The sequence below is a fragment of the Triturus cristatus genome, chromosome 4_1, assembly GCF_964204655.1.
Source record: "Triturus cristatus chromosome 4_1, aTriCri1.1, whole genome shotgun sequence".
NCBI lineage: Eukaryota > Metazoa > Chordata > Amphibia > Caudata > Salamandridae > Triturus > Triturus cristatus.
Genome location: NC_140585.1, coordinates 17,506,162 through 17,519,330, shown reverse-complemented (window position 1 = coordinate 17,519,330; position 13,169 = coordinate 17,506,162). Strand labels below are relative to the sequence as shown.

Genomic DNA, 13,169 nt, shown 5'->3' with positions numbered 1-13,169 from the left:
TCGCGATCAGCAACATCAAGTTGGCGATCGCGAGCGTGGAAAATAAACCTCCCAACGAGATTCTCAACGTGAGGAGGTCATGTTTCTCATTGCGAGTGGTCGCGTATGCTCGCAATGAGAAACTACCAGTCCGCGTTGAGAAAGCTGCTGCTCGAGTAAAAATCTACTCGAGCAGCACAAAACTACAGCTCGCACTGTGCAAGATGCTGTTTTCAATGATTGCACAGTGCCGGTTGCTTGTCCGCACTGTGAAATCATTGAAAACGACATCTTGCACAGTGCGAACAGGGTACTACGCAGTTCGCGAAGTGCTACGCGTAGCTCGCGTAGTGTGAAGTGCACTTTGCGTAGCTTCACGTAGTGCTACTTCGCGAACTACGCCCAGGGTTAATTATTTTGCTACTCGCCGAAAAAGCATTTCAACACCTCATCAGAGGTAGCAAGTGCTCTATAAATGCAAACCTTTTTCCCTCTCTCCCTCCACTCTCCTTCTCAATCCAAATAACAGACTAATTTGTCCACCACTCAAATTAATTTCATATTTCACTGTACTAACTCACCACTAATCCATCATGGGTTCCTGAGTTGCGTGCTATTCGCTGAAAAAGCGCTTCAACACCTAATCAAAGGTAGCAAGCGCTATATGAATGTAAACATTTTTTTCTCGTCTATCCCTCCACTATCCTTCTCAATCCAAATAAATGACTAACATGTCCACAACTCAAATTCATTTCATGTTTCACTAAAGTAATTCACCGTTAATTCTTTATGGGTTCCGGAGTAGGTTGCTACAGATCAAAGCAGTGCTTTGTTGCCTTTACGATGAAATTACAATACAATAAAATTTGTCAGTAATTTTAGTCTCTCCACTAAAAGATAAAAGTTAATTCCAACAATTGTGATTCCCCAGCTGAAGGGAGGGAGTAATTTGTGCTGCATTCCGGAGGGAGGGGCAGATGGCATTCCGGAGGTAACAGACATTCCGGCACTTCTTTGTGTTTGGTGTCATTATTTTAAAAAATACGGCGTAAGTTCAGAAATATTCATCGTCCCCTTTGCCAAATCCCCCTAAACACTGTTTTTTTGCATAACCGAACCCTTCTTCATTAGCTACAGGTATTGTTAAAGTAAAATACAGGTGCGTTGCTCTTTCAATGGAGGAATGTCAGTTTTCACCACATTGATTTCTGATGCAGGCCTCCCTCGCTGTGTACCCAGCACCTCAGGACTCCACTAAAAAACTGTTCTCTTTGCCCAGTCCTGCAGCTCTAACAACGGCCAGCAACAGGGGCTTCCAAGAATATTTGATGACCGTGGCTGGGATTTGGAGATCTATTGTGACATCCTTCACAGATGGCCCGTTTAAGACTGACAAAGAGTTATGCATCCAGGGATCACTGCATCAGTTCAGATGGTGCAACATGTCGCAAACATGGCCTTTCCTTTCTCTTTGAAGATCTCTGCGCGTGTTCATTGTCTATGACTATATCTCCTCTTACATACGTCTGAATCTGTGGCGATCTTTAATGATCGGAATGCCAACATTTATAACCCAAAATTTAGTTGTGAGAGTTTTTCAGAGCACTCAGTGTATCTTTCTAATTCTTTGTGTTATGCAATAATATATATGGTTTTAACAATCTACAACATACACTCAAGGGCTTAAGAGGAGCAGTGTAATATTGTGTTTTTCTAGCAGAAGAGCCAAGCCGAGGAACTTGATTGAGGGTTTCTCAAATTTCAAGCAGAGGAATAAGCACAATAGGACTGATTCTTGGGAATTTGTTAGTACACGACCCATTGCAGTCAACAGCACCTTTAGAACTCTCTTCAAGTATGAAACCAGTATGGGACAAGACCAAAGAATGTGAAGCAAACTGGCATAAAATGAAAGACAATGAGGACATGCAGCTGCAACTCCCGGGCATATTTTATTAATTTGGGCCGGTGTAAATTAGGTTCAGTTCAGATTATTAAATTTAATGTGCTTAACACGGGAGCCGCAGGATACTTTATGGGGATTTTTCAATATTTTAGCCCAGTCCACATCGTGTAGAGGCTGTGCGAGAGAACTCCAGGTAGCGTTGGGTAGAATGGTCAGTAGGAAACTATGTGCAGTGAGGTAAGCCCTCCTTAAAGTCTTAACAGATAAACCCTGTGTTATGCATGGTACGGCCAGACGTCCAGTGTGCCACCAAAGGTGCTGTGCAGCAACATATTCAAAAGAAACAATTGATGGACGGAATGCTGGACAATGCAAACATTCACCCCAAGTCACAAGGATCTGGGTTAAATCCATCATTATTTTGCGCATCACACCACCCCAGTTTGGACCCAGCCACATGCAAATCAGTCTTGACCCTGTTCCTTATGGGAGCAGTCCAGCCCAAACTGCCAAGCAAGGTCCTCCCTGGACCGGAAACAAGCATCCTGGGACCGGATTCAGGGCATCCCCCTTCATCAGCCAGGGTAGCTTGAATCCAGTGGTGTAGTGAGCACAGGACCCACGTCTGGGCATACCCTTCCCACTTAGGGCGACATATGCAAAAGAAACTGCTCACTACACCACTAGATTCAAAATAGCCTGGCTGATGAGGGGTGATGCCCTTAAACCGGTCCCAGAATGCTTGTTTTTGGTCCAGGGAGGACCTGGCTTGGCAGTTTGGGCTGGACTGTTCCCACAAGGAGCAGGGTCAAGACTGATTTGCATATGGCTGGCTCCAAACTGGCTGGGTGTGATGAGCAAAATAATTATGGATTTAACCCAGATCCTTGTCACCGGGGGTGAATGTTTGCATTGTTCAGCATTCCGTCCATCAATTGTTTCTTTTGCATATGTCGCCCAAGTGGGGAGGGTATGCCGAGAAGTGGGCCCCGTGCTCAATACACCACTGAATTCAAACTAGCCTGGCTGATGAGGGGTGATGCCCTGAAAGAGGTCCCAGGATGCTTGTTTCCACTCCAGGGAGGACCTGACTTGGCAGTTCGGGCTGGACTGTTTCCACAAGGAACAGGGTCAAGACTGATTTGCATATGGCTGGGTCCAAACTGGGGTGGTGTGATGAGCAAAAGAGTGATGGATTTAACCCATATCCTTGTGACAGGGGGTGAATGTTTGCATTGTCCAGCATTCCGTCTTTGAATTGTTTCTTTTTCATGTGCAGCTACATATTAGCATTCTAAGGCCGGAAGGGCTAATCCACCCAAAGTCACGGGTAGCTATAGAGTAGTAAGAGCTAACCAGCAGCTCCCTGGTCCCCAAATCAGGTGTGGGACGTGTAGAAGTGTCTGAAGAAGGAACGAGGGAAGAGCAGGTGAAGGTTTTCAAAATAATACAATACTTGGGGTAGCACCACCATCTTCACTGGTGCCACGTGGCCCATTACAGAAAGTGAAAGAGAAGATCAAAAAGCAAACAGGGCTAGGTATTGGAAGGTAACTGATTTCCCGTTCAATCTGAGTCTAATTGTACAGAAAGGGGAAAACACTACCAAATGTTAAAGAAACACTTCCTACACTGTGCAATATTTATCATGTTCTTATATTTTGCTTGTGTAATTTGCATCCCAAATATTTTGAAGATTCTACATGTATGGTGGCACGTTAGGATGAGCCAGATCACTGGTTTGGCCTTAACTTGACAGCAGAACCATTTTAAGACATGGACAGAGTGGGTAACTGCCCAGTACAACCTTCTAAGGGTTCTGGCCCCTGCTCTCCCTTCACAAGCACAATCACCAGCTTGTTACACTAGCAGAGTTTGTTGGGCTGTGTGCTGCTTAATCAACCACTTGACAGTGCCTCTTCTGTTTCTCTTCTCTCTCTGAGACAAATCCCCAGGTACACAATACTTTCTGATACTCATGGTGTGCCCCTCTTCTCTGTATTTAGGAATTGTCCCACCTTTTTCTTCTGTTCCTTATGCATCCAGATCTTAGCAAGAATCCTTTGAACCAGTTGCTGTATATCTCCCATCTACTCCTGAATTTATCTTGATCTTTAGTTCTTTTTGTCTGGTATTCTGGGCTCCTAGCCTGAGCTAAATGTAGAATCCCGGACGCACACTCTAGTGCTGTAAGACAATAATCAAGTTGTAGGTACCTCACATCCCTACATCAGGTATTAACTTTCGACCACACCATCTGCTCTGCCTCATTGATTTTCTTTAGTTTGAACGTTGACTGGAGGTTGAGATGAGGCAGATGTTTTGCTCAACTTGTCTAAACTAGCAGATGGTCACTTACTTCAATGTTCCCCAGACTGTTAGCCATTGGTTTTAAAGTGTTTCGAAAAATTATCAAAGTTTGCAATTTTGCTGTTGCTTTTCTCCAAGAAAGTTTGAGTAATTCTTGACAGGGGTGATGTACTTGACACCGTGCTCAAGGTAATACATTTACTATTGAACAAGAACTTAATGTGCCACCTGCATGTAGCAGACCTAGAGGCAATCACATAAAGACCACAGTGAATATATAGTATATGTAAAACTGACCATTTGTCCTCAGTTTTTGTACTGAATTTTGATCCTTTGTCCTGAGTTTGTGTCCTGAATTTCGACCCTTTGTCCTGAATTCTTTACAGTTCTGCCCAGAATTTGCCTCCATGTCAGTTGGCAACCCTAGTGCAGATAGACAGGACCCTATTGGCGTGCAGTGTTTGTGCCATGAAGCCGTGAGCGTGGAACCATCGCTAGCTCCGTTAGGAGTCTTCAGGGAGAGGAGTCCTCACTTTGCACAATAAAGCACACAGGAGTCCTGGTGACCAGTCCTGGAATGTGCCCTTCACATGCCCTCCGATGCTCAGTCAACACTCACCCTGTTCTCTTTGAATTTCAGATGTTCTGCCAAAGCCTCACCCCAGGATCACACCTGGCGTCTGCACACAGTACAGAGGACATGGAGTACCTGAAGAGCTTCGCCTTCTTGCACACGCGCGTTCATCGTAGCTACTGGTTGGGGGCATCGGACCTTTTCAGGGTAGTGTGTTCCATTACATGGTCTTCAATGGATGTCAGGGCAAAAACCACAAATAGGGGATGGATTAGGGAGTTTGAGGTAGAAACATGATCTGGAAAAGAAAAGTTTCCCAACCACTTCTCACCTTCCTGCAAAACAAATTCAAATGTGGCGTGATCGCTTAGAGTCAGGTCAGGGGGACTAGCTATCAACAGGGCATCGAGTGCAGTGGCACCCTGGTCTAGAGGCCTTAGGGGACAAGGAGACCTCAATTATCGTTTTGTTCTACTACCCTACAAATTGACAGAAAGTCCCAATTGTCTTGCCTGTACAAAGCCCATGGCAGCGCAACTGCCACGCCTTTGAGGCTGTTGCAAAAAGTGGGTGCAAAAATCTCTACCACGTTATTTCCATCCGAATTTCGCAAGTGATTTTACAGCACTGGCAGCCTTCGCCCTATCAGTGGAAGTGGGGTGAGCTGAGCTCCAACAAGTGAGGTGAGGGGGAGGAGACTGCACCCCATCTGTGCAAGTGGGATTAGCTGAACCCCAACAAGAGACAGGTTGCAGGAAACTCTGCCCCATCAATGCAAGCGAAGTGAGATGAGGCCCAACAAGTGGTGGGGGGGCTGAACCCAATCAATGGAAGTGGGGTGAACTGAGGTCCAACAGGAGGTGGGGGGTTGCACCCCATCAATGCGAGTGGAGTGAGCTGAGGCCCAACAAGAGGTGGGGGGTTGCACCCCATCAATGCGAGTGGGGTGAGCTGAGGCCCAACAAGAGGTGGGGGGTTGCACCCCATCAATGCAAATTGGATGAGCTGAGGCCCAACAAGAGGTGGGGGCCTGTACCCCATCAATGCAAGTTGGGTGAGCTGTGGCCCAACAAGAGGAAGTGGGGTTGTACCCCATCAATGGAAGTGGGGTGAGCTGAGGACCAACCAGATGCGGGGGAGGCTGCACCCCATCAATGGAAGTGGGGTGAGCTGAGGCCCAACAAGAGGCAGAGGGGGCAGGGGGCGTCACCCAATCAATGAAAGTAGGGTGAGCTGAGGCCCAACAAGAAGCAGGGTATGGGGGAGGCTGCACCCCATCAGGGGAAATGGGGTGAGCTGTGGCCCTACAAGATGCAAGGGCTGGGTGGGTTATATTCTATTGCAACTTGTAAATTCAATGTCAAATTGAAATGAATTAGAAACTTTAAAAAAGCAAGTAGATACTCTGCCATAGATCAATTTTTCCATTTCAAACACTGGTTTAAGGTCTATATTTAAAAGGGGAAAATGCCATCTTTAGCTGATTTTTCCAATATCGACCCCACCATTGATATAACAATACCCCCAAAGCTCCATTGAGTTTCATATCTCTGAACTCCACTCTTGGGGTAAACCGGCCTCTTGGGGGTCAGATGGTCGAATGGGCTCTGGGAAGAGGGTCCAGATGCTAAGATCCTGGATTATGTTAATCTTCTTTACAGCCCACAAATGAGGTGAACTGTGGGGCCAGAAGTTATAGCTCCTTGACAGCAATGGCTCGCTTTCTTCTTTCAGAAGAGGCGCTTTATGTGGACGGATGGAAGTCGCATGGACTTCATGAACTGGCACCCGCAAGAGCCCTTCAGCTCAGCAGGAAAGGAACACTGTGTATGCTCCAACTATAAGGGTAGGTATTTGCCTCCCACATTCAAAGGCCCTTTCCTGTAAGTCTTTCACTTGTTTTCAAAAAAGCAGTTCGGTACTTCACACCCATTTTGTGAATATATTTCTCCTTTAATTTAAAATATTCATGGACATTTGTTGAACTTGAACCATATTCAAATGGCATTTTCTGAAAAGCTTGACTGCAGTTCCTCTTTCTTTCACTATGTGTCGGAGTTTCTGGAAGTAGGTGTGAGTTACTCCTGATTTACTCCTGAACTGATTACTACATGTTTGGAATGAGTACAATGGAGAGACTGAAATTTTTTGCTTCTTCTCTCGTAGGCCCAGGACTCTGGGGGGACGTGAGGTGTGAAAGAAAACTCGCCTTTATCTGTAAAGTCCGCACTACTCGTCGGCACAAGCGCTTGTGCAAGAAATGATGTAGAGATGTGGATCAACCAATGGCGTCCATTCGGAAGAGATGGAAGCACAGATACCAGGGATAGGGAGGGAGGAACCCTCAGGGCCTTGCTCTTGAATGGCACTAAACATAAAAATAAATAAGGCACTTTATTCACCCATGATGTGTGTTCTAAAATGTGAAACCTCAATGTACAATCTTTAAGTTCCAGATCCCTGGCTACAAAATTGGGATTTGTTCAATTCTGCCATCATAAATGGTGCATGTGAAGATCTGCAGGTGCCACTGTAGGTGTAAGAGTGACAGGTGGGTTGTGAGTTTCCCTTTGAAGCCCAGTGAACACCGATTAACTCTAGCATGGGTGCCGCCCACTGACCGGGCACAAAGACACAACCCTTACTTGGGTGGAGTGATCCCTTCACATCCAGGGTCTCTGATGCCCCTGCTGGATGGTTGAAGTTCGCCCCTGTGATGTGGGCAGAAGACCCCAGGGAGCATGGCCCAGGATGTGCCAAGCATGCATTGCCTGATGACAGGATCACCACATCTGACAAAACCACAACCTTGGCTTTCCTTCCTTCTACCAAGGCCTCCTGGTTTCATATACATTGTGAGCTCTCGTGAAAGTGAAATCACAGCCATAGGAATCCTCCCCACTAAGGTCCGGCTCATTGGTAGATTCTGAACATAGAGGGGGACGAGAAGCACTTAAAGGTCCAGCATGAGGGCTCCATAGGATTCTAAGTAAAACAAAAGGTGTGCAGTTACTGAGGGGAGAGGGGACAGGAGGATCTAGGTCGGGGAAACTGAGGCATCAGATCAGGGGATCTCATTGCTTGGAAGCAAGGGCCCTCACACACCCGGGTGGGTGTCATGCTTCATCATCGGGCAGCTCCTCGTTGGTCCAGTGCTGCAATGACCTATGGGCCCCGCGAGGAGGTTTTTTGAGCATAAGATGTCAATGTGAGGTGTAGGGTAGAGTTTCTATAGATGCAGATTGGTGTGATGTGAAGCTGTGGTTTTAAAAATAGCTAAGAGATACCTAATTAAATTTAATAGGTGGGCTCTCTTGTTATGATTAAAAGGCAATGGATGACTGAATGTGGAATTGATGGTCCTATTCAGCTCATAATATAGTGCAAGTGTATGTCAACATGTTTCTTTCCTCAAGTGTCGCTATCGATCTGGGCATTCTTCTGACCGAAAAATGAAACCTAATCTACTTGTGGTAGGGAAAATGTACATAGCATTGGCAAAAGGTACCACAATCATGCAACTGAATCTTCACTGTAAGGTATGCCTAGGGATATCTAAAACCCGACGTAAGTTTGGTAAGCTACCCCTTAGGTGATGCAAGAGATCACGCTAGCTTTTGAATAAAAGGCTGATTTAGAGGTGACTTATACCTTCTCTGCCACCGTGGAGGTGAGTTCTCCATTAGTGCTGTCAGCGTATGGCAGTTCATAAAGTGTCATAATGCTGCATCCATCTATGAAGCGCTAGTGGGGAGTGGTATGAAAAGTAGGAGTGCCTGAGGCAGCCTCCTGTCTCCTCTTACTCAAAATGGGAGAGTAGTAGAATGATTGTATAAATATGTGAGCCAAGAATGGAGAAAATTTGGAGTTTAGTTTCCTGATCCCATACAGTGGTCTACAGAAGGGGGATGGGTGGTAAATGTTGTGCCAGCGAATGAAGTGCCAGGATTACAGGAAACAGAGTTGTGCAAGAAACTTGTAAGACGAACTGGACTTCACAAATGAGGTATAACCTGGCTGGTCCAAGCACCGGGATATCAAGACTTGGGTCATGTGGAATTCATAGGACCGCTCAAGCTTAGTATTCATCTTTTCTTCAAAGAAGAGTTCCCAGAGAGTCATGAATACTGGAATCCCACAATGACCCATCCTTTCACATCTACCTGCTGCCCCTGGTGAAACTGATTCCGTCTTTTGGGTCTAAAAATTGTAAACTTAGGCTAATGTTACCCAGAGAATGTTTACTCTGGTACTATTCCATCGCTTACACCACCCAAAGAGTGTGTGATCAGGGTTATTGCCTGGTACTATTCCATCTCTAACACCACCCAAAGAGTGTGTGATCAGGGTTATTGCCTGGTACTATTCCATCGCTTACATCACCCAAAGAGTGTGTGATCAGGGTTATTGCCTGGTACTATTCCATCGCTTACACCACCCAAACAGTGTGTGATCAGGGTTATTGCCTTGTACTATTCCATCGCTTACATCACCCAAAGAGTGTGTGATCAGGGTTATTGCCTGGTACTATTCCATCTCTTACATCACCCAAAGAGTGTGTGATCAGGGTTATTGCCTGGTACTATTCCATCGCTTACACCACCCAAAGAGTGTGTGATCAGGGTTATTGCCTGGTACTATTCCATCGCTTACACCACCCAAAGAGTGTGTGATCAGGGTTATTGCCTGGTACTATTCCATCTCTAACACCACCCAAAGAGTGTGTGATCAGGGTTATTGCCTGGTACTATTCCATCTCTTACATCACCCAAAGAGTGTGTGATCAGGGTTATTGCCTGGTACTATTCCATCGCTTACATCACCCAAAGAGTGTGTGATCAGGGTTATTGCCTGGTACTATTCCATCGCTTACACCACTCAAAGAGTGTGTGATCAGGGTTATTGCCTGGTACTATTCCATCGCTTACATCACCCAAAGAGTGTGTGATCAGGGTTATTGCCTGGTACTATTCCATCTCTAACACCACCCAAAGAGTGTGTGATCAGGGTTATTGCCTGGTACTATTCCATCGCTTACACCACCCAAAGAGTGTGTGATCAGGGTTATTGCCTGGTACTATTCCATCGCTTACATCACCCAAAGAGTGTGTGATCAGGGTTATTGCCTGGTACTATTCCATCGCTTACACCACCCAAAGAGTGTGTGATCAGGGTTATTGCCTGGTACTATTCCATCGCTTACACCACCCAAAGAGTGTGTGATCAGGGTTATTGCCTGGTACTATTCCATCGCTTACACCACCCAAAGAGTGTGTGATCAGGGTTATTGCCTGGTACTATTCCATCGCTTACACCACCCAAAGAGTGTGTGATCAGGGTTATTGCCTGGTACTATTCCATCTCTAACACCACCCAAAGAGTGTGTGATCAGGGTTATTGCCTGGTACTATTCCATCTCTAACACCACCCAAAGAGTGTGTGATCAGGGTTATTGCCTGGTACTATTCCATCGCTTACACCACCCAAAGAGTGTGTGATCTCGACAACAAGCCTAAAATGCAAGGACAAATATTTACAAATGCATCCAAGGCGACGTCCCATAGTTTATAAAAATGAAACTAGGTTTCATCCCCAGCCCCCTCACCCTCTGTGATGTTCTTTGATGCAATTCTTGCAGGAACCTCCATGTAAAAACCATCTTTTAGAGGAAAGGCCCTTTCCACTCTAGCCCCGTGCTCTGGAACAATCTATTGTTGGGCCTAAGATTGACATGACAGCGAGGCCCTGGTTGGGCACCTGAACTTTTAACCCACAGTGACTCCACCCGGCAGGAAGGGAAGCCTCACCCACTGCCTACGCTTGAATTATCCTACTATAGGGTTTTATTGATGAGTTTGAACTCAATGAGTTACTCCTGCAATAATAAAGATGTTAAACATCTGGGTGCATTCTATAGCGCAAAGGCAAGCTAAAAGTTGGTGATTAATTGAAGAGGAAGCTGAGTTGCACAGTTAATGCGCTGCGATGTAGTGTTCTTAATAGAGGTGAGTCTTCAACTCTTTCCTACATTGGAGTAGCCGTGACAAAATCTTGATGGATATGGGGATATTGTTTCAGTTCCAGGTGGCAAAGATGGAAAAGGCCTGTTGTAATAATCCTAGACAGCTACACACAATAGGGAGCCTGGGTGTGACTGGATGGGCCATCACTGGTAGGATGGGAGGGCGGAGCTCAGCAAAGACCTACCTTCACTTAACTAGGTTGTGTCCTGCCTCCACACAAAGCACTGAAAATCCCTGAAGTTAGTCTGGAGCCAGGGTAGGGGAGGCATTGCACCTGTGCACTTCAAAGGGAAGCATGTAGAAGCTTTTCCCCCACTTCAAATGAAGAACTGGGTATAAATATTGAACCTCAGACACCACTCAATCAGTACACTTCAGCATCTCTTGATACGCTGCGACAGAGAAGGACTGCTTTGCTTCTGAAAGGACTTCCACTCTGCTGGACTGCTGATCACTGGCGGCTCCTGCATGAGGGCATAGGGGGCGGAGCCTCATCAGTCTCCAGAGGACGGAGAAGGAGATTAACAGGTCTGAGGCTGCGGCACTTACACTGTCCATTCTGGTAGCAGTGCAGCACAGCCCTGTACATACACACGCTGCGCATGCGAGGTGGACGACTTCAATACCGCCCAGATCCCGCATGTGCAGTGTGTGTCTGTGAGGCAGTGGTGAGGGCAAGCAGGCGCTACTTAGTGTAGCAGTTTTGCCAGTACTTTGGTCGAATGCGCAGCTCGACCGGATCTATGACGTAACTCATAACATCCTTCGAGGATCCCGCCTCCTCCTGTGACTGGCTGACACTTGTTACTGTCAGCCTATGAGAATAGGAGGCGGGATTTCCAACACTGCTTCCCTGACCAAGTTGAAACCGGTGAGTCCAAGTGCGCCTTGCCTTGTTTTTCATCGGCCGCCACTGTGGCAAAAACAAATGGCTGAGTTGTCCCTACTGGGCTTGAAATGTGCCCTACAGGTGACACATAGACCTCTGTAGGAAACATATCAACCCCCTGAGCTATCTTGCTGCATCAACAGTGTCCTCAGCGTCAGCCCACTTTCGGGTGTAAATTAAAGCTGGCGTCCACTTCCAGAAGCAAAGGTGGCTTCTGTGTTCATGACCCTGCCTGAGTGGCGGGTTCTCTTCTCAGAACATCACCCTCTGATGTATTCAACCATGACTGTACCAGCCTAGAGCCTGGGTGGCTCCCCGATGTCCCCCTGCACCCTCCTCGTGTCCCACCGGCTGCCATGACACACTCGCTTTATAGCCACAGAACAGAGGAGCTGCGGATTAATCGCAGCCTTTGATTTGCTCCTTTGGGGCCTTGAACCCCGATAGGCTGAGCGCGCAGCCAGAACTCCCACGAAAGTTCCCATAAACCCCGAGTGTTTTTTTTTGTTTTTGTCTCGGTGTTCCAGCATCATTCACAGTGTTCTCATCATGTTTATAAGGATACACACGAAGGTACGAAATAGCATCAAGATAGCTCAGTGAGTTCAGGTGCCGTTGCAGAGCTGCTGTGTAACAGTGACTTTGCAGCATAGAGCTTCATAGCGCTTCAGCTTAAACTTCTAGTTTCTAAGCGCTGTAAATTACAGATGATGCGAGTAGTACCGCATCTATTGAATATATTAAAACATCCATTAGCAAGAATTAATATAGCCCTCTATTCGGAAACAAACTGTTAACTTCTAATTAGAGGCTATTTTCGGTGAGATCCCAGACCCTGCAGACCAAGTTGTGTAATTATGGGCGGGAATATGATTTGTCGGGCTCTCGGGCCACCCCTGTCTGTTTGGGCTGTAAATGCCTCTCCGGTTTCAGAAAGGACAGACCTCTCTGTGCTATTAATAGGGCACAGAAGCCAGCAGGGTACCAACAGATCCAAGCCACCCCATGGGTCGGGTATTATTAAGCCGTAATGTCACGGAAACATTCCATTGTCACCCCGTGCTTTATATATTACCTAAAACTGCTCTTTAACCAGTGACATTTGAAAATGGCGAGGCGTAAAAGTGCCCCGTAACAAAGTCGCGTCAAAACGCACTCTCAAACTAGGACCAAAACACCTATTTAACCTATTTCATTTGTCGCAATGACCTTCACATTCTATGTATGAGATATCTGGTTCCATTTCTGCTGCTACCACGTGATTCACGTAACATCAAAACACTTGCAAACAAAATTAGACATTCCCAACTCTGATCCCAGCTAAGTACATCCACTTGGAACCACCTGGAACACCCTACAATCCAACCCCAAAAACATGTAAACACTCACATTTAACATGGGCTCCTATGGCAGCTCCATCCTTCCTCGACTTTGACAAAAAACACCCTTACCATCGATCGATTCCTCCCAAACTTCCTGCACACCCAT

General features: G+C 46.4%; 1 protein-coding gene across 1 annotated transcript in view; it reads left to right on the top strand.

The window, feature by feature from the left end:
- The window catches only part of LOC146839323 (lectin-like), a 114,413-nt gene extending 107,380 nt beyond the window's left edge, over positions 1-7,033 (top strand). Inside the window, exons 3-5 of the mRNA XM_085650775.1 lie at positions 4,836-4,976; positions 6,504-6,615; positions 6,936-7,033. Coding sequence (XP_085506901.1) covers positions 4,836-4,976; positions 6,504-6,615; positions 6,936-7,033 — 351 coding nt within the window. The remainder of the gene's footprint in view (positions 1-4,835; positions 4,977-6,503; positions 6,616-6,935) is intronic.
- Positions 7,034-13,169: the final 6,136 nt, after the last annotated feature.